This window comes from Archocentrus centrarchus, chromosome 4, assembly GCF_007364275.1.
Source record: "Archocentrus centrarchus isolate MPI-CPG fArcCen1 chromosome 4, fArcCen1, whole genome shotgun sequence".
In the NCBI taxonomy this organism is placed as follows: domain Eukaryota; kingdom Metazoa; phylum Chordata; class Actinopteri; order Cichliformes; family Cichlidae; genus Archocentrus; species Archocentrus centrarchus.
In genome coordinates, this window is record NC_044349.1 from 17,952,816 (window position 1) to 17,971,977 (window position 19,162).

Genomic DNA, 19,162 nt, shown 5'->3' on the forward strand with positions numbered 1-19,162 from the left:
CAGACTGCTGATAAAATGCCGCTCATACTAGATACCATGTTTCTGTGTGTTAATTTCTGTATGTTCATGATCACACAGAGTTCATGATGTCCTAGGGGATCCTCTCCTAGATCGGGACTAGGGCATCACTGAACTCCTGGACAGTCTAAGATGCAGACTGTGTTGGATAAACCAACTGGGCTTTGTCCTGCACCGGTATGAACCCAGGACCAACTGCACCACCATAGGGTCTGACAATGGATCCAAGGATTTCATCTTGGTAACTAATGGCAGTCAGGGTGCCTTTGCCTAGATTGTAGAGTTCTGTGCGTCCCTCTGTGAATATGGCTCCCTAGACCATCACCCACCACCAAACCGGTCGTGCTGAACAATGTGCAGCACTATGATCAATATGAATAGGGGTTAAAAAAATAGCTGACTTCACATATAGTCTCAATATTGCCTTATCATTCTTACAGCTTTAAATAATGGCCAGTGTGTATTTCTTCAAAACACTATGATGTCAGTAAAAATTACATTTTGTGTAAAATTTTGTTAAAATTTTTGAGTTTGGGTTAAAAACTTAAAGCAAGCATTTGCGCCACACGCTATCAAATTCCCTCTAGGTATTTCAAACAGGTTTCGATGAAGCATCTGTAACAGTGACAAGCAAATAAAATATAGCACGACAAGACAGTTGGCTGTCTGTGGTTCTTCCATGTGTGACTAAAGTTTGTGCAAACTGTCAAATCTCATCTTGCTACATGATGGTGTTCAAACCCTGTAGTCTCACTCATTCAATAAGAGGAACAGACAACTCTCTCTGGAGGAAAAGAGCTTTCTAAACTAGAAAGCAAGGTCAAACACCTTTGATTTCTCATCTTGAAAAAGAAACAGGTTCCTGTTATTGTTTTATCTGTAGTGTTAGTGATGGACGCCTTCATTCTGCTACAAGGTGGCTTCATTAATTAATCAAACACCAGCTTTTTATCTCAGGTGGAGGTGTTTCACGGTGGTTTCCTTTTCATTCATCCCTCCGCCTCAAGCACGTAGATGTGATATTTATGCTTTTGAGTCACACTGTGCAGTGAGAATTTCAGCCAGTAACGGCACCCACCTGCAGTGAAGATGAATATGTAAATTTTAAAAAGTAGGTCAGAGATCAAATTTCATCAGGTAGCATCACAGCTGAAATATCCTTTCGCCAAGTAGGGTTTTTCAGCCAATCTGATTCTAGCACGACCTTCTGGATGACTGCCATCATTCAGGTTTAGATGATAAAAGTATTCAGTTGCCATTCATTTTATCCCTGGGAGCATAAAGGCAAGAAGCCCTCTAAGGCCAATAATTTAATTAATGCTGTCTGATGAAGGTAGGACATTTGAGCCTTAGAGAAATTCATGCTGAGGCTACATGTACTGGACTTAACACTTAGGCAGTGACAATGCATGAAAACGTCTGCCTCATCATCATATCAGAGAACCAAATGGCATGCTTAGTGGCCCAGTGTTATTAAAACTGCAAATATGTTAGAGCTTAATTTTATTTTCATTACTTTGGTTTGCTTATTTTAATTAGTGGCCCTAATCTGCAATTAGCCCAGAGGTCAGCTATACCCACAGTTTTGAAAAAAGGCATTGTTTTGAACATTTAATTAGACTGTTAACCCTTGAAATGTCAGTGTCACTCAATCCTATGCTGTCTCATTAGAATGATAAAAGAAAAAATATTACAGACTTAACTAATTGATGTTTATTAATTCATTTTATTGAACTGCTATTAGCAAGAAAAATAGAGGATCAGTGTTGATACTATGATGGTGTCAATGCACACCGTGATAGCCACTTAAACCTTTTAACAACATCTAACAATACCTTTATGCACTTTCTGTTATTCCACCCCTCATTTCCTTATATTTTGCTAGGAAAATAGGTAATGGGTCAGGGATTTATTGAAACATGCAAACATACATGAAAATGCAGTATGTAAGGCAAAAACAGAGTTTGTACAATTCAAATGAGGTTGAAAGGCAATATTTGGTATGACCACCTTCATTCTTCAAGACAGCCCAAACTCTCTTAGGCAGCTTTCTTTTCATTTCTTTAAGCAGTCTTCAGGAATAGTTCTCCGGGCTTCTTGAAGGACATTCAAGGCTCTTCTTTGGATGCTGGCTGCCTTTTGTTCCATTCTCTGTCAAGATAATCAATAATGTTGAGGTCCAGGCTCTAGGAAGGCCAGTCCATGACTGACAATGTTCCATTGTGTGTTTTTCCTAGCCAGGTATGCTTTTACTGTACTGGCTGTGTGTTTGGGATTATTGTCATTCTGAAAATAAAGCAATTGCCAATGAGATGTTTTCCAAGATTCCAACATCACTGGGTGAATTGCAGTCCCAAAAAATGACAGAGCCTCCACCATGTTTTACAGATGGCTGTAAACACCCTTCTCCTGACCTCCTCCATACATACTGACAAGTATTTGAACCTAAAAGTTCAAATCTTGATTAAGTTGCCATTGATTATCAGTCTAGCTCTTGTGTAATGTGGTCCCCTTTTTTAAGAATGGCTTCTTGAAAGCCACCCTTCTACTAAGACCACTTGTAATGAGGCTTCAATGAACAGTAGATGGATCTGAATGGCCAGGTGCATCTCTCAGGTCCCATATCAGGTCTTTTTTCCAATTTCTTAAGGACTTTTTAATTTTTTTAGGCCTGCCACTTCTTTTGTTCTCCAGTTGTCCAGTTTCATCATTTCGTTAAGGGAGTACTGCACATCATGCTGAGATACGCCAAGTGGTTCAAAAATATTATTTATGCCTGTCAAACTGTGTTATCTTTGGCATTTCTTGTAGAGTCAACTAAAGAAATGGGAACAAATTATGTGTTTCAGTGACAAGATGCTAGCAACAAAATGCCAAACAATACAATTTGAAATTCATTCAACACTGGTTTGTCCTTTGAGTTAAGTGCCTTTTTTAGGGTTGAATGAGTCATAGGTCAATGTTGAGCTGGTTTAACAAACCAAAAAACGTTCCTCTGAAAATGGTCAGATTCAAAGACTGGACTGAGAATGAAGTCCAAAGAAAAACATTGAGGTGTTTAAGGTGCAACCTGCCGGCATCAGATGAACCAAAAAAGGATGTCCCAGAGGTGCTCTACTGGATTTACGTCAGGTGAGTATGGGAGCCTTCAATGGTATCAACTGAAGGACTGCCTGCATATTCTTGGAACCCAGCACCCACTCCACCAGCGTAGAGTCTGACAGTGGGTTAAGTATTTCATTCCGATACCTAATGGCAGTCAGGGTGCCATTGCCTAGAGTCCCTCTGTGGGTATGGCTCGCCAGACCATCACTGACTCACCATCAAACCGGTCATGCTGAACAATGTTACAGGTAGCATAACATTCTCCACAGGTTCTCCAGACCCTTTCAGATCTGTCATGTGTGTTCAGGGTGAACCTTCTCTCCTCTGTGAAAAGAACAGGGCACCAGTGGTGGACCTGCCAATTCTGTTATTCTATGGCAATTACAAATTGGGCCCCATGGTGCCGGGCGGTGAGCACATGTCCCACTAAAGGACATCGGGCCATCAGGCCGCCCTCATGAAGTCTGTTTCTGATTGTTTGGTCAGAGACAGTCACATCAGTGGCCTGCTGGAAGCCATTTTGTAGGGCTCCCGCAGTGCTCATCCTGTTCCTCCTTGCATAGAGGAGCAGATACCCTGCTGATGGGTTAAGGACCTTATATAGCCCTGCCCAGCTCTCCAAGAGAAACTGCCTGACTCCTGAAATCTCCTCCAGGCTCTTGAAACTGTACTGGGATATGCAGCAAACCTTCTGGCAGTGGCACAAATTGATGTGTTATCCTAAAAGAGTTGAACTACGTGTGCAACTTCTGTGGAGTCCAGTATTGCCTCATGCTACCAATAGTACCATTTTGGGAGATGCTTCATTGTTGCTCCTCTAGTGCACATGTTGTTAATTTAATTAACACCAAAGCAGCTGAATGATTAACAATGCCCTCTGCTACTTAACTGACCAGATCAATATCCCAGAAGTTTAATTGGCTTGATGCTCTACTCTGTTTAAAAAGTGTTCCTTTAATTTTTTTTTTTAGCAGTGTATAAAGAAATGACAGGTGTCTGAAGACTTTTGCACAGTAGTGTACTTAAAACAATCCTTTTAATGGCAAGTTTTCCATTGTTTAAGCTACAGAGTTAAACTGACACCTGCTCAATCTCCCAGGAGAACCTTCACAAAATTAAGAGGTTTCTTTTGTGAGACAAGTAAAACATCTGTATGAGCATGTGTCCATACAGTGTAATATTTTTTAATAAAGTTAATTTCTTGCTTCTTGCTGTGTAATTATCCTCTCTTGTTTGAGTTTCAATGTCAACTAATGTCTTTATCTTAATGCAGATTTTCATAGGCTCAGCCCTCATCAATACCCCACACTCCTGGGCGCCTGGTGAATACAGCCTGATGTGTGACAGCAGAGCATGAATGATACAGTAGATTGGGATACAATCCAAATGCTTCTCTTTTTACTTCACAGAGGGAGAAATGTGCCAGTGTGGAGAGGAGGCAGTGAAGAGTGGCCACCAGCTGGCTTAAGCTCTGCCTGCTGTGGCCAAATCAGTCGCTCCAGTGGACAACTTTAATTCATTCATTCTGCTTCCTTATCTTTGGAGATGAGCACATGTGTCACCAGTCACCATGTAGAGAGAAAAGGGAAGAGGCAACTTTGATGAAAAATATACAGGCAAAATGCTTTGAAAAAAAAAAAAAACAGATTATTTGGGGCTACACAGCACAAAATATTGACAAAACCTTTTTTTTGCTAACATTTGAAGAGGTCAACAACCAAAGTCCTACCTCTGTAACGTAGGGGCATTTTTGTTTCTGCGGGTCTCATTCCTGTTCAGCACTCTAAATGCTAAACAGCTGCAATAAAACACAGGGCTTTTCACGTGTGAGATGCTTATGGTGCTAGAAAAATTTGACAATGTTTGCAATAGCTCAAACAGCATGTAAATAATTATGAAATATATTATTTATAACTAAAACGGCAGCATCAAAGATGTATAGCCTGTGCTCAAACACTTATCAGACACCTACTAGTCCTACTACACACAAATTATGAATGAAAATGTGTATGCGTGTCACACAAGAACTCTATCAGATATTTCTTGCATACCAGGAAGATCCATCAAACTGTCTCACCAAATCAGCAGTGCAAACCCAATGGCCCGAGAGCCATAACTAGCCCAGCAAAAGCTCTGATCTGGCTCACAGGTTGGCTTTGCAACATGTGAAAATTGCAAAAAAAAAAAAGGTATTAATATTTTACATTTTGTAGTAAGATGCACTGCTATTTAGGCGTGATGATGCCAGCAGTATAACTTGGAATGTGTGAAAAGTTAAAAGCATTTCTCAAAAAGTTGCATCACGAAGTAAAGTACTATTGTTGTTTGGTTCAAAAATGCTCTAAATACACAAAAGCTTTTTTATTTGTAGATCCACCGTCATCTGTAAATTGTATTGTATATGTAATACAGAAAACGTATTCATACACTTATTATTCTGAAGCCATTTCATTGCAGAACATCACCAGTTTCACGCGAAAGTTTTGGATTTACTTTATGTACTTTAAATTAAAAGAAAGGGGAAAATGTGGTGCCTCTTTTTAATTGGTCATTCCATAATGACTTTATGGTATCTCTATCATTAATGATCCTTCACCTAAATTTAAGGACTGCACACTACTTTATAAATAGTGATATTTTTCCCACTTCCCTCTTGCACAAAAAGTCCTTTTAAGGCCCACTGGATCATTTGAAAAATGAATTATCATCGACCTTACTGAAGGCTGTGTTACTTCATTCCTGAAAAGAAACACTTTGGAGATAATGGCTTTCAACTGACATCGACTCTAAAAATCTCATTTCAAAGTAATCGCTCAACATCCTGCTGCTGCTTTTGATAACACTGTCCAACAAACTGTCTGCTTTACATTTTTCATTTTTATAGCATATTCCATAAAGGTGTTGTAGTCAGGCTGGCTGCGTTACAAAATCTAATTATTCATTACCCTGAAGGCTGATGTAATGTGTGAGAGTTTTTGGTCCATACATTTAACTCCTTTATAATAGACATTTGATATTTCTGAAGTGAAGCAGCTCAGTATCTGCTGTACTGAAGGATTATGTAAAATATCAGATCAAAGGAAAATTTATAAATTGTTTTCAGAAACCAATTTACAAAATAAGATCAAAGGAGTCGCAGAAAGATATCTAGACAATTGTCCTATGTAGTACAGATCAATAACAAAGAATGAATCAATGACCAAATTGTTCTGTCGGCCTCAGATAACTGGCCAGCAGGCCTCAACACTTGACCAAATACCACACACTCCCACCCCAAGTATGGCTCAGGGGCTCAAACTGTGAAGACTTTGACAGTAAAGAAAAGTCTTCCTAATCAATTCACTTCGTTCAAATACTAAACCCACATAACCCTGCCGTCTCGCTTTAAAATTCAGCGTCTGACTATGACATGCCTTATCAATCACTGAGAACATCTCCTTTGTTCTGTAACATAAAGACACAGCCAGTTGTCAAAGCACTTTTCATCCTTGAACCCATGTCTCAGTCAAGCTATAAATAACTGGCCTCTGAAACTTCACTCAGGCCCAGCTCATTAGAGCCAATTCTTGGTTTCATACCAAAGCCAGTATGAACACTGTCTCAATACAGAGAGGTGGATACAGATGATATGCAGGAAGTGATTAAAAATTGTGTTGAAAATGAATATAAAAACTATGTATCAATTTCTTAAACTCCGAATTAGAAAACTTGCATGATTAGCTTTCTGGATATGACTCACTAACTGGGCCAAGAGGATCCTTTTTTCTTCCACTCCCCCCGTCCACCCCTCCGCCTCCACCATTCCCACATCTCTGTCGATGAGTGCTTGATAAGCTGTTCCAAAAGTGAGATTTAGCAGAGGGCATCTATACAGAAACTTCAATGAATAACAGTGAAGTAAAGGAGCACTTTTGAAAGAAAAGGGAATGGCAATAATTGTCAAGCACCCAATCCTGCTTCTGCTTACAAGTGGTGGTTTCTATGTGACCACGACAGCTGAAGCCCAGTATCATTCATTAATGCCCTGGCTCCTCATTACTGTCTCCTCACACTTTTGAAAGACTCATTACCTGCATAATGGAATAGTGCTTAGAACAGTCAGACCTTTCCTTAGTGTGAATTAATCATCTACATGCACCGACAAAAAGGGAATTCTCACATTAAATATTAAGAAACTTCTTTAGCTCTCTACTTTTTCAAACTTCTAGATAGTATACTTTCTTGCACCGTCAGGGACAGGGTATCATTTGAGGCTGCCCTAATGTCTTTCATGTATCTGCAAGGCCAGTGCACAAAAAAATAGGAATGCAAGGAAGAAGAAAGAGATGTACTTACAGTTGACTGTGACTTTTACTCTTTTGGTGTCGGGAGAGGCGATGTCATTTAAAGCGCCGCATTCGTAGTCTCCAGCCTGGTCCCTTGTGATGCCGGTGATGTTAAGATATTCACCACTGTCATACTTCCTGGCTGGAAATAGAGAAATGGAGGCAAAGTACTTACACTGTGTCTACACAGAATACAAACACAACACACAAACACATATATACGCAAGGCTTTGTGTTGCCTGTGGTTAGTGGGTGGAAAGCCCTCATTTGTTGCAAATTGCTTTTAAGTTTAAGCCTGAGTAGAAGACACAATACGATTAGATATTGTATTGAACTCCTGATTACCTTACTTGCATCCTAAAATAGGAGTGCACCAGCAGAACATTGATCTATTTATATCAATACGGTGGTAGGTAATAATGGTGTATTCCCAGTCATCCACTCATCGTTTGCTAAACCCCACACAATGCAGTTAGAGCTGTCCCGGAAGACAGACAGATTTGATAGCTCAATGCACTTGGCGGTGCTTTACTGGCATAATAATAGTGACATTGCGCACTTTAAACATGCAAATCCACACAAAGACGTCCACTCAACACTCGAATTAAAATATGCTAACACAAGAAAGACTCACATGGCTAATTTCTCCTACTAGAAACTGAATTAATAACAACAGGGAGAAAAGAAAAGTGATGGTTTTTCTTTTTCTCTGACAGTTTCTAGAACAATTCAGATCCAGTCGTCAGGAATAAATACATTAGCGATGTGAATTTGAGTATTTCAAATAATTTTAAAGATCTGAAAAAACAAAAGACAGAAAGGATGTGCGTGTGTGTGCGCGCAAGACAAAGCAACGCTGGAAAGCATACAATGAGTATGACAGTTTTATCCAAAACAAATGAACATAAACAAAGTTTATCTCAGTCAACATTATGGATAAGCCACTCTTTGTTTTATTTAACATTGGGGCTAGAATTAATGAATCTTAATGAACAACTATTCTAAAAATCAATTAATCATTACTGTTATTTATTTAGCACTCCTTTGGTACCCTTTCCTCAATATATGTGCTTATCTTTGTCATGAATGTAAAATGAATATCTTTGTGCCTCAGACTGTTGTTCGTATATGAATACATCACTTTGGGCTGTGAAAAATTACGGTATCACTTGCAAATAACCACAATTTTGTGGGAGAATTACATAGGAATATGATAAATCAGCTAATTAAACCTGAAAATAACATAATCTTAAGCTCTATTTAGCATGTTAATGCTCACTGCAGAGGGACCACTTAAAACAGCATTATGGCAAAATTTGTCAAGTCTAAGTATTGATAATCACAGCCAATAACCTCCAACTGATATGAAAAGCCATTCTTGGTTTAAAGTAAAATCACAGATATAAGACTTTTAGTAAATTCCTAGTTTCGATTGATAATTTTCCCGTTTGTCGTGCCTGTGTGAGAAATGGTTAAAATATCTCACTAGGCTGCTCTGTGTACATGTAAGAGAAACTGTGGTAGATTTTTTCCCCAGACAACAATTAATTTCCAACCCAGTGGTGCTCAGTGTGAAATCTATTTATACAGAACCTTTCAGCCTGGTAATGGTGGTTTGTGAGAAGATGTGTGGCCAAACTCAGAAGGCATGGGAATCAAACAGAGCACACACTCAAGCTAAACTGAGCTCAACATGCCATGCAGAAAATCACAAAGCTCTAACCCTGATTTGACAATATCTTATAAAAAAAAAAAAAATCAGAATAAAAACAACTTATGTTTCATGAGCAGAGCAGCTGTCATTCTCTGCTGCCTGCAAGTGAGCTGGATCCTTATATAATGACACATTCTCCAAGCCTGGTGGCTTTTTACTTTTCTTTTCTTTTTTTTTTTTTTTTTATTTATCTGCTAACTACGATGTCAAAAAACTTGAAACTGAAGGAACTGTCGATAATAAGCTTTCTTGTCTTTCTTCACACTGTTGTGGTGGCAACAATGAAGTCCAAGAGTCCTGGCAAAGATACTGTAGCAACACAAACAACTATTAAAAAAAAAAAAAAAAAAAAAGACCAGTGTCTGAAAAACTGATCCAAAAATAAGCACTGAATGTGTCTGAAAAACCAGACCAGTTAATATGCCAAGAGAGCACACGGATGGAGAATCTACACAAAGGGCTCTAATTTTGTGGGAGTGGATGGTATGTGGCTAGGATTTGCACAAGTGAAGAAATGTCTTCACTACGTGCACCGGTTTTGTTTTGTTTTGCTTTGTCTTGTCTTAGACTTAATCCCACTAATGTGAAAGGGGATGTGCAGCAGAGTGTGTCAATATATTAATCAAACAGGGTAGAGCAAGTCTGATGAAATAAAAATATGATTTTGTCTAGACAAGGTTACAGTACCAGGATGCAATGTGCAGTGTTTCCTTGTCCTATTAAATTACTCATGTAAAGGTTGCAAACCAGCATTTATTTAAAAACATATAGTAGTGAATTTTAATCTGGGAAAGCAAAAAAAAAAAAAGAAAAAGAAAAATAGGAATCCATTAGACTGAGAGACACTGCTGCCAAACGCACAATGTCAACAATTTTACAAGGGAACATCAGCTATTAAATATAACCAGTGGGTGGTTTTCAGCACTAAAGCTAATCCTCAATAATCTAATATGCCTTTAATATTTGTGTGACGTCCTTGCCTGTGTACCAGCCCTGATGATACATATAACATCTGTGTTTGAACAAAGAGATCAAATAAATGAATTAAAGTAATTTTTTAACGACATGTTATTGTTAATTTTTCGATCTTTTAAGTGGACTTACAACTGAAGCAAAGCCATAACAATGGCCGAATATGGATGATGTTACCATAAATTGCTTTACTGGTAACATCATCTATATTTCTTGATCGTCCGTAGCATTTGCATTTGGCAATTTGTTCAAAAGAATGAGAAAATGCTTTTATGATGTGCACAAGTGACTAGATGATTTAATGAGCAGTTTTGATCATTTTCAGTTCTGATCTGAGAAATGCATCAAAGCCGCTGAGAAAAAGCTGTAATACCACAGTCATTTTAATTTAAATTTGAAAGAGTTTCAGAAGGCACAGACACACTGCACGATGGATAAGTTTGACAGATCTGAAAACCCTCCCAACTGTCATTGTAATAGAGAGTAAAAATGATGCAATCTACCAATTAATTTGGGGCAGATGAGTCATAATAATTTTCCCATATCTCCTTATTATCGTTGCTATCTGCATCTCTGTGTATGCGCACCATGGTTTACAGAGGGTTTTATAATATTTAATTGATAATAAAGAAGGCAGAATGTTTTCATTTAAAACAGCTTGCATGTCTGTTAGTATTACCCAGATGACAGCTAAAATCAGGTATATTCATTAAAATAAATTTCTCCTTGTTGCAAACACAGCTCTTGTGGATCATTATGGTCCATTAGTGGTTGCATTTTCATGTGATGTTAACTGATACTAGTTTTCTATTGTGAAAAACTCTGAAAGTTGTGCTTTAGAAAGGACCTACGTAAACAACCTTATCTACTTAACTCCATATATACTATAAAAGAACTACAAATGCACATAGTACACACACACACACACACACACACACACACACACACACACGCTAAGCAGTTGCGCTGATGTTTGACCTCAACACTGCCCTAAATGCACAGTTTCCTTCATTGCATTTCACTGTAGTTGGTAATAAAGACACACAGGACATAGTCCACAGTGTGCACTAGTGTCTTAAAAAAGGCAATGAAATCAAAAGCAGTGACCCACAAGACCAAGTACTGTTGCTACATATTACCAAATGGCTGAATCAAACACTATTTACACAGGAAAGAGTTTTTTTCCACAATCTTTCCCTTTCCTGCCTCTACAGAAAGTTGGATTTAAAGATGACATTAGAACAAAAAAGCAGAAATGTAAAGCATAAAGCTTACATATGAATCTACTCACAAGCAATGCAATATGAAAATGGTAGAACGGCATGGTTTTATCAATAGACAGTGAAAGCCCAGCTTTACTTGCTGCTTAACAGTGTGGAATAACACCTAGGTCACCTAGACCCTCTTTGCACAACTGTTAGGCCTGTTATACTGTAATAATCTGCCAACCATATTCTCTACGCATTTCTGAGTTTGCTTTGTTTTGTTTTGTTTTATAAAAATCTTTGAAATTAAAAATGAAAACATAGGAAAGCATTTTCTTGAGGCAGAGCTGTACCTGCAGTCCTGTATGGCTGGTTAGGGCGCAGTCTTTCTACACCTTCAGATGACGCCATCTTTTGACCTACAGGTTTGCATCCACAGAACACTTATTTTTCTTTGCAGCACAACACTGAAAGAATCTTTTGTCCCAACCAGGTACTGCAGGCTCTGCTGTGATGTTTTTTTGTTCCCTTCTTTCTGCCATACACTATTGTAAGAGTCCTGCCTTTTCCTTTTTTTGCAGTGACGTATATTGTCAACAATTTATAGTACAAGCCATAAAAGCGGAAATGCGAATCCTTTCCAATCTCTTGCAGTCAGTCTCCCACACAGTAATGTGTAACTTTGCTGAAAGTGATACACACCATAGAGGAAAAAAGTGCAGCTTTTTTTTGCTTTTTAACAACTTTTTCAATAACTTTTTCAGTAACTGTCATCAAAAGCTTACCCGCTTACTATACTTGAAGAGCAAACTGCTTATTGACGACATGAAACCAGGACAAGTTATGTGAAGGTGGTGACATGTTCACTGACAAAAATATTAACATTTCAGTATTTACCAAGGCATTGTTTGCTTGAACTGTTTAGAGAAATGTAAACATTGAGGATGATTTGTCTATTATAAAATGAGGCTGTTGTAATCAGTTGATGTCTCATGTCAAATTTCTCAATGCTACGAACAAGTGTAGCTTTCTCAAAAAGAGAACTGATGAAAAATGGGTCACGTATGCTTGGTTAATCATATGATATTAAAAAAAACAAACAAAAAAAAAAGCATTTCTGTCTGACTTCCTGATGCCTCCAGTTAACTGGTTTGAAAAATGACAACCCCGCATTTATTTCAGTATTGACACAGCATAAATACAACCAACAGTGAGTTCAATATCACTGAACTGTGAGTACACAGAGCAGATAAAAGAGGCAGCAAGACTTGGAATACGATAGCCAACTGGAATCCTTCACAACAGGAATCAGACATGATGTCATTCTATATTTAATCATAAAATCCAGTTGAAACAGCAGTGGAAACTGTGGCTTATAGATGGTAAATGGAAGACGGTTTGACTGGTCACAGCTAGTGCATTACAGGTATAGTCAATTAATGTAATGATGGCTCAGTCCCGGTAAGCTGTACAGCCGTGCAATCCCAATAACACCCTCATCCTTAATACTATAGACTTAAAGGCTGGCAGGTTTGGCAGTGATTTACTGGAACTTCATTTAATCAGTTCTTTAATAGCCTCTTTTGTGCAGTGTAAATGGAAAATAATTTAAGACTAATGCACACGTAACAGTTGCATTCACATAAGAATGGTGAAAAGTGGTGACCAATTCAATTAAAAATACACAAAACAGATAAAAGCAAATAAAACTGATCTCAGCGGGCAGGAACGTGATTGAAAAAGGAAAAAACAGCAGGAAAATGTGCAGAGATCAGAGACGGTTTTGAAGCCCCTGTTAGTGGGCTGTGCACCATTTTAGAGAATGTGTAATTATACTTAAAAGCATTAATGCTGGTAGGTAGCAAGCTGGTGTTCATCCTAAATGATGGCACTGACTTCTGACGTTTACCAACCCACTGACAGTTTTGATGCAGGTACCTACAGTACGGGGATAGGAATCATGAGGGGGGGGAGCAAAAGAAAAAAAACTTTAAACAAACCAACAGAAAAATCGAAAAACACTCAAAACTGAGCACAACTTGAACACGGTTCAACACAGTCCAAACAAATATTGCATGCAAAAAACAATCAAATTGTATTTTAATGGGCAGCACTTTGCAGTGTGCATAGTTTTCCGCCCACATAATGCCATACTGGCCTGCCATGAGGATAACATTAACAGAGCGTGCACCAGTTACCTGCACCAGTGTGGTTAGGAATTGCTCTGGTTGAGTGGTTCTATGACAGTTAAATGCCAGGTTATTCTGAAACAGCCTACATAATTTCAGTTTCTAGATCAAATTCTACCAAACCACACTGATTTGAGATCTGATCTGTCTTACTTTACACCTTACTGGTTTAGAGCATGTGACCATGGAGAGAAGGCTGACTGTGTCACATTTTAAACAAAACAGTCAAATGGCATTGGCACAATGACAAAATAAAAAAAATGATTTTAAAAGACTAGCATTGCTGGTGCCAACTAGCGAGGGCATATACATGCAAGAAAAAAAATCGTAGGTGTGACCTCCCGCTGAACACATACAAGCCTCTTTGAGGATTTTTAGAAAGGAAAAAATCTTCATGCGCTTCAGCCTATAGAAGCGATCAAATCCTATCCATTTCACATGAGCAGATCACAATAATGAGAAACAGGTGTGAGTAATAACGACTCCCACGCTCAACGGTACCCTTTAGTGATATACACAGGTGGCATGTAGGCTTCCAATTAAACTGACAGAGCTAAATATTCTAGTTTGCGAGTGTTCATAATTGTGTAGAAAATCATTCAGCCTTGTGCTGATTTAGTGTGAAAATAATGACATCTCTGAAGTTATCAAAAGTTAGGAAACCCAGCCAAAATATTAGTCAAACCAAATGAAAAAGGGTGGTTACAAACACTGTTTTCCCATGCCTAACAAATACCAAGCACTATCAGCCTATTGTTGTGCTTTTATGTCCCACATCCCTGTCTTTACTATTCATCTAACATGGTTTTTGGTGCACTTTGTTGTTTTTTTTTTTTTCTTTTTGGTTGCATTTTCTGAGCTGTACAAAGATGTGTTCCTCCTACTGGAGGCTTGTATTTAAAAACAAGTTCAGTGTTAACCAAGGAATCAAAATGTTTGTGCAAGTAAAATGCCTGAATCAGTTTCAAAGAGAAAGACATCGAGCACTGACAATAATAACTATCTAGCTAAAATCACACTATTAATTTCATACAATATTCAGTTTTTAACATAAAAATACAGCACTGCAATGGAAGTGAGAAGCTACAAGATTCTTTATACTAGACATAATAATAGTCTTAATAGTATTTTGTGCATAAGAATTTAAAAAAAAGAAAACAAAAACTAAGGATGTACTAATCTTATATATATTTGACATCTGTCCAATAGTGACTCATATTACTAGACCGGTCCAATCCATGAGGTTTATCAGTTCAAATCAATTAAGTTCAATTCTAGGATTACACTATCATGCAGCAGACACGGAGCAGTACACCTGAACTTCATTTGAAGGAGAGTTAACAGGAGGAATCTCTTGCTTGCGACACTATCTAGTTTTCCTTTGGGAGTGACCAGGATGGACAAGATTCCCAATGAGAATATCAGAGGGACAGTTCAGGTGGAGCGGTTTGGAGAGAGGCAAGGCTGAGACGGTCTAGAAATGTGCAGAAGAGGGATAGGGGAAAGACTGGACAAAGTATGTTGAAGATGGAGCTGGAGGCAAGATGTAAAGGGGAATACCTCAGAGGAGGTTCATGGATGTACTGAAGAAGGAGATGCAGAGGGTTGGTATGACAGAAGAGGATGCTAGGGGTAAGATGAGATCAAGGCAGATGATCCACTGTGTCAACCCCTAAAGGGAGCAGCTGAAAGAAGAAGAGGAAGCACCACAGGTACTATAGGCAGCAATTCTTCTAGAAATGAAGAGGATATCATCATGTGGAAGTAGTGCAGCTGCTGCAATAGCTCCACCCCGACTGGCTGATAAGAAAGTCAGTAGGGGTCGTGTATGGAAGTACTTTGCATCTGAAGTGGATGGTCAAAGGGGTGATAACTCACAGAATTCACAGAAGGCAATATGCAAACAATTCTATTATGTTTTTCAGATTATGGTAAGAAATAATTCCAATTAAGAGACGTACCTACAAGACCAGTATTCAGATCTGTTCAAAGAAGTCAAAGTGAATGAGTTTCAATTCAACATCCAACAAAATCCAAAGTATTATCCTTCTTATCCTGAAATACCATTTTTTAACATATTTTTAAGACAGCTGGCATTGCCTTTGTAAAATCATCTACGTTCCATAGGCTTAAACATCTGGAATGGCTAACTTTATATAAAAGCATAAACTAATGTAATATAATTAGGCCCGAGCCGACGAAGTCTCGGCGAGGAGCCTATTGGATTCACTATGCCACATACCCCAAAATGCGTTAAAATCCCCACGGTCGCATGGGACGCGGTCGCCAGTGACCCCTGACCTCATAGGGACGTGGGTCAGGACGAGACGTTTCCGAAAAGGTATGCGTCGGGGTGACTGGGAAAACGCCTAATTGTTTTTGCTCGAATTCTCCATTATTCTTTATTATTATTATTATTATTAGGCCCGAGCCGACGAAGTCTCGGCGAGGAGCCTATTGGATTCACTATGCCACATACCCCAAAATGCGTTAAAATCCCCACGGTCGCATGGGACGCGGTCGCCAGTGACCCCCGACCTCATAGGGACGTGGGTCAGGTCGAGACGTTTCCGAAAAGGTATGCGTCGGGGTGACTGGGAAAACGCCTAATTGTTTTTGCTCGAATTCTCCATTATTCTTTATTATTATTTTTCTTTATTATTATTATACTTTCTCTCTCTTTGAACCCAATTTTGACCCCCTGAACATGCGCGAAAAGTCACCATTTTTTGCATGGTGGTCAGGTCTGGCGAAAAATTACGTATTTTAATGTTGCCACAAACTAACTCAAAAACACGGCTACACTGCGCCCCCTGGAAATTTCATTTTTCGGGGCCCTTATGGGAGAGGCCAAATTCAAGTTTGCCCTAGATTCATGAAATTCTCGTCACACATAGATCATGTCAGGACAAACAAAAAATCCTCTTGAGGCACCCCTGCATGACCCACAGGAAATCCACCAGGTACACTTGAAATTTGGCTTTTGCCGAGTCAGCAATTTCGCTCACCTTGTATTTGCGCGAACTTCTCCTACAGCATTTGACCCACAAACACCAAAATGGCTCAGCATCATTTAGAGACATAGGGCATCTAAAGTTATCGAAGGCTTCGTATTCATTTCAATTGTCTTGTCACACTAGGCCCCTGAAGTTGGCCTTCGTTTGACCAATAATTCCGGTCCTCTTTCCTGCCATCAATCGCACATGCTTTGCCCGATCTGCCCCAAAATGGAATCATTTATGAACACACCTACACTGAATCCATAAGTGCAGAAACCACGTCGATTGATGCCATAGCGCCCCCTACAGAACAAAATGAAAATTTGTATGGGGGTCCACAAAATTAGTTTCTCTGGTATGCATGAAAATTTTTGTACAAAATCCTCAGATCCTCCTGGTCAGAAAAGGCAATCAGACCTATGCCCAATTTTGCACGCCACACGCGCCACCACACCGCAACTGTGCGTTGCGTTTATATGGGGAGCCAACAATTTACTTTCTCAGACATGCATGCAATTCCAGACAAACATTCTTTACCCCAGCACGATCAAAAAAGTCAATAACACCCATGTCCACATTCCCACAGGAAATCCGCTAGCTTGGCTTGAAATTCTGTTTTTGCCAATTTTGCACTGTTGGACACCTCATATTTGCTCAAACTTCTCCTAGGGCATTTGACGCGCTAACACCAAAATGGCTCTGCATCATCTACAGACATAGGGCATCCAAAGTTATCGAAGGCTTCGTATTCAATTCAACGGGCTTGTCACATGAGGCCCCTGAATTTGGCGTTCGTTTGACCAAAAATTCCGGTCCTCTTTCCTGCCATCAATCGCACGTGCTTTGCCCGATCTGCCCCAAAATGGAATCATTTATGAACACACCTACACTGAATCCATAAGTGGAGAAACAATGGCGATTGCTGCAATAGCGCCCCCTACAGAAGACACTGCCATTTTGTATGGAGGTCCACCGCATTACTTTCTTTGACTTTTCTGATCAGGAGTATCTGAAGAACATGTAAAAAAATTTTCATGCATTTCAATCAGACCTATGCCCTATTTTGCACGCTGCAGCCGTGACCACCACCCCAATGTCAAGATGACGTCACTATGGAGAAACCACAACCTTGTCACACGTATTGCGCAATCACTCACGCACTCTTTCTGCACTTTGCTTGCAATTTCCTTTCCCTTATGTACTGGACAAGACTTAATTTAGATTTGTGGATTCAGACCAACAAGTGCACTAGTGCCCCCTACAGATGGAACAAAAGCATTAGATGGTGGGAATCACATTTAGGTTTTCTGAAATGCATGAAAAAAGGTAGAAAACTTCGCAACAGTCAAATAGATAGATTCAACAGTGTTATCATGTCCGTCCTTGCCAAGATTTTCATCTTTTGCCAGTGGGGATTACATTTGGCAGAACAGGTGGCTCTCTGACAGCTTGAAGGGGGATCTCAGGTGGCTCGCAAGTGGGTTGCAGACTGTTTGCAGGGCAGGTTGTTCGCAGGGAAGGCAGGTCGCCGGTTGCAGGAGCAGCGGCTCTCAGGCGGCATGGAGTGGGGTTTGCGGGGCTCGCAGGTGGCTGGCTGGAGATTTGCGGAGCTCGTAGGTGGCTCGCTGGGGGTTCGCGGGGGCTCACTGGTGGCTCTCGCTGCGTTTGGCGGTCGCGCAGGCAGCGAGGGCCGTAAAACGCCGCTTGCGGCTTTAATTATTATTATTTTTCTTTATTATTATTATTATACTTTCTCTCTCTTTGAACCTAAATTTGACCCCCTGAACATGCGCGAAAAGTCACCATTTTTTGCATGGTGGTCAGGTCTGGCGAAAAATTACGTATTTTAATGTCGCCACAAACTAACTCAAAAACACGGCTACACTGCGCCCCCTGGAAATTTCATTTTTCGGGCCCCTATGGGAGAGGCCAAATTCCAGTTTGCCCTAGATTCATGAAATTCTCGTCACACATAGATCATGTCAGGACAAACAAAAAATCCTCTTGAGGCACCCCTGCATGACCCACAGGAAATCCACCAGGTTCACTTGAAATTTGGCTTTTGCCGAGTCAGCAATTTCGCTCACCTTGTATTTGCGCGAACTCCTCCTACAGCATTTCACCCACAAACACCAAAATGGCTCAGCATCATTTAGAGACATAGGGCATCTAAAGTTATCGAAGGCTTCGTATTCATTTCAATTGTCTTGTCACACTAGGCCCCTGAAGTTGGCCTTCGTTTGACCAATAATTCCGGTCCTCTTTCCTGCCATCAATCCCACATGCTTTGCCCGATCTGCCCCAAAATGGAATCATTTATGAACACACCTACACTGAATCCATAAGTGCAGAAACCACGTCGATTGATGCCATAGCGCCCCCTACAGAACAAAATGAAAATTTGTATGGGGGTCCACAAAATTACTTTCTCTGGTATGCATGAAAATTTTTGTACACAATCCTCAGATCCTCCTGGTCAGAAAAGGCAATCAGACCTATGCCCAATTTTGCACGCCACACGCGCCACCACACCGCAAATGTGCGTTGCGTTTATATGGGGAGCCAACAATTTACTTTCTCAGACATGCATGCAATTCGAGACAAACATTCTTTACCCCAGCACGATCAAAAAAGT

At 39.8% G+C, this 19,162-nt stretch overlaps 1 protein-coding gene across 2 annotated transcripts in view; it reads right to left on the reverse strand.

Annotated features, from left to right (window-relative positions):
• negr1 (neuronal growth regulator 1) overlaps positions 1 to 19,162 on the reverse strand; it is a 207,499-nt gene that overhangs the window by 59,090 nt on the left and 129,247 nt on the right. For both annotated transcript variants that reach the window (XM_030727995.1, XM_030727994.1), the window contains exon 4: positions 7,459 to 7,590. In XM_030727995.1, coding sequence (XP_030583855.1) covers positions 7,459 to 7,590 — 132 coding nt within the window. The remainder of the gene's footprint in view (positions 1 to 7,458; positions 7,591 to 19,162) is intronic.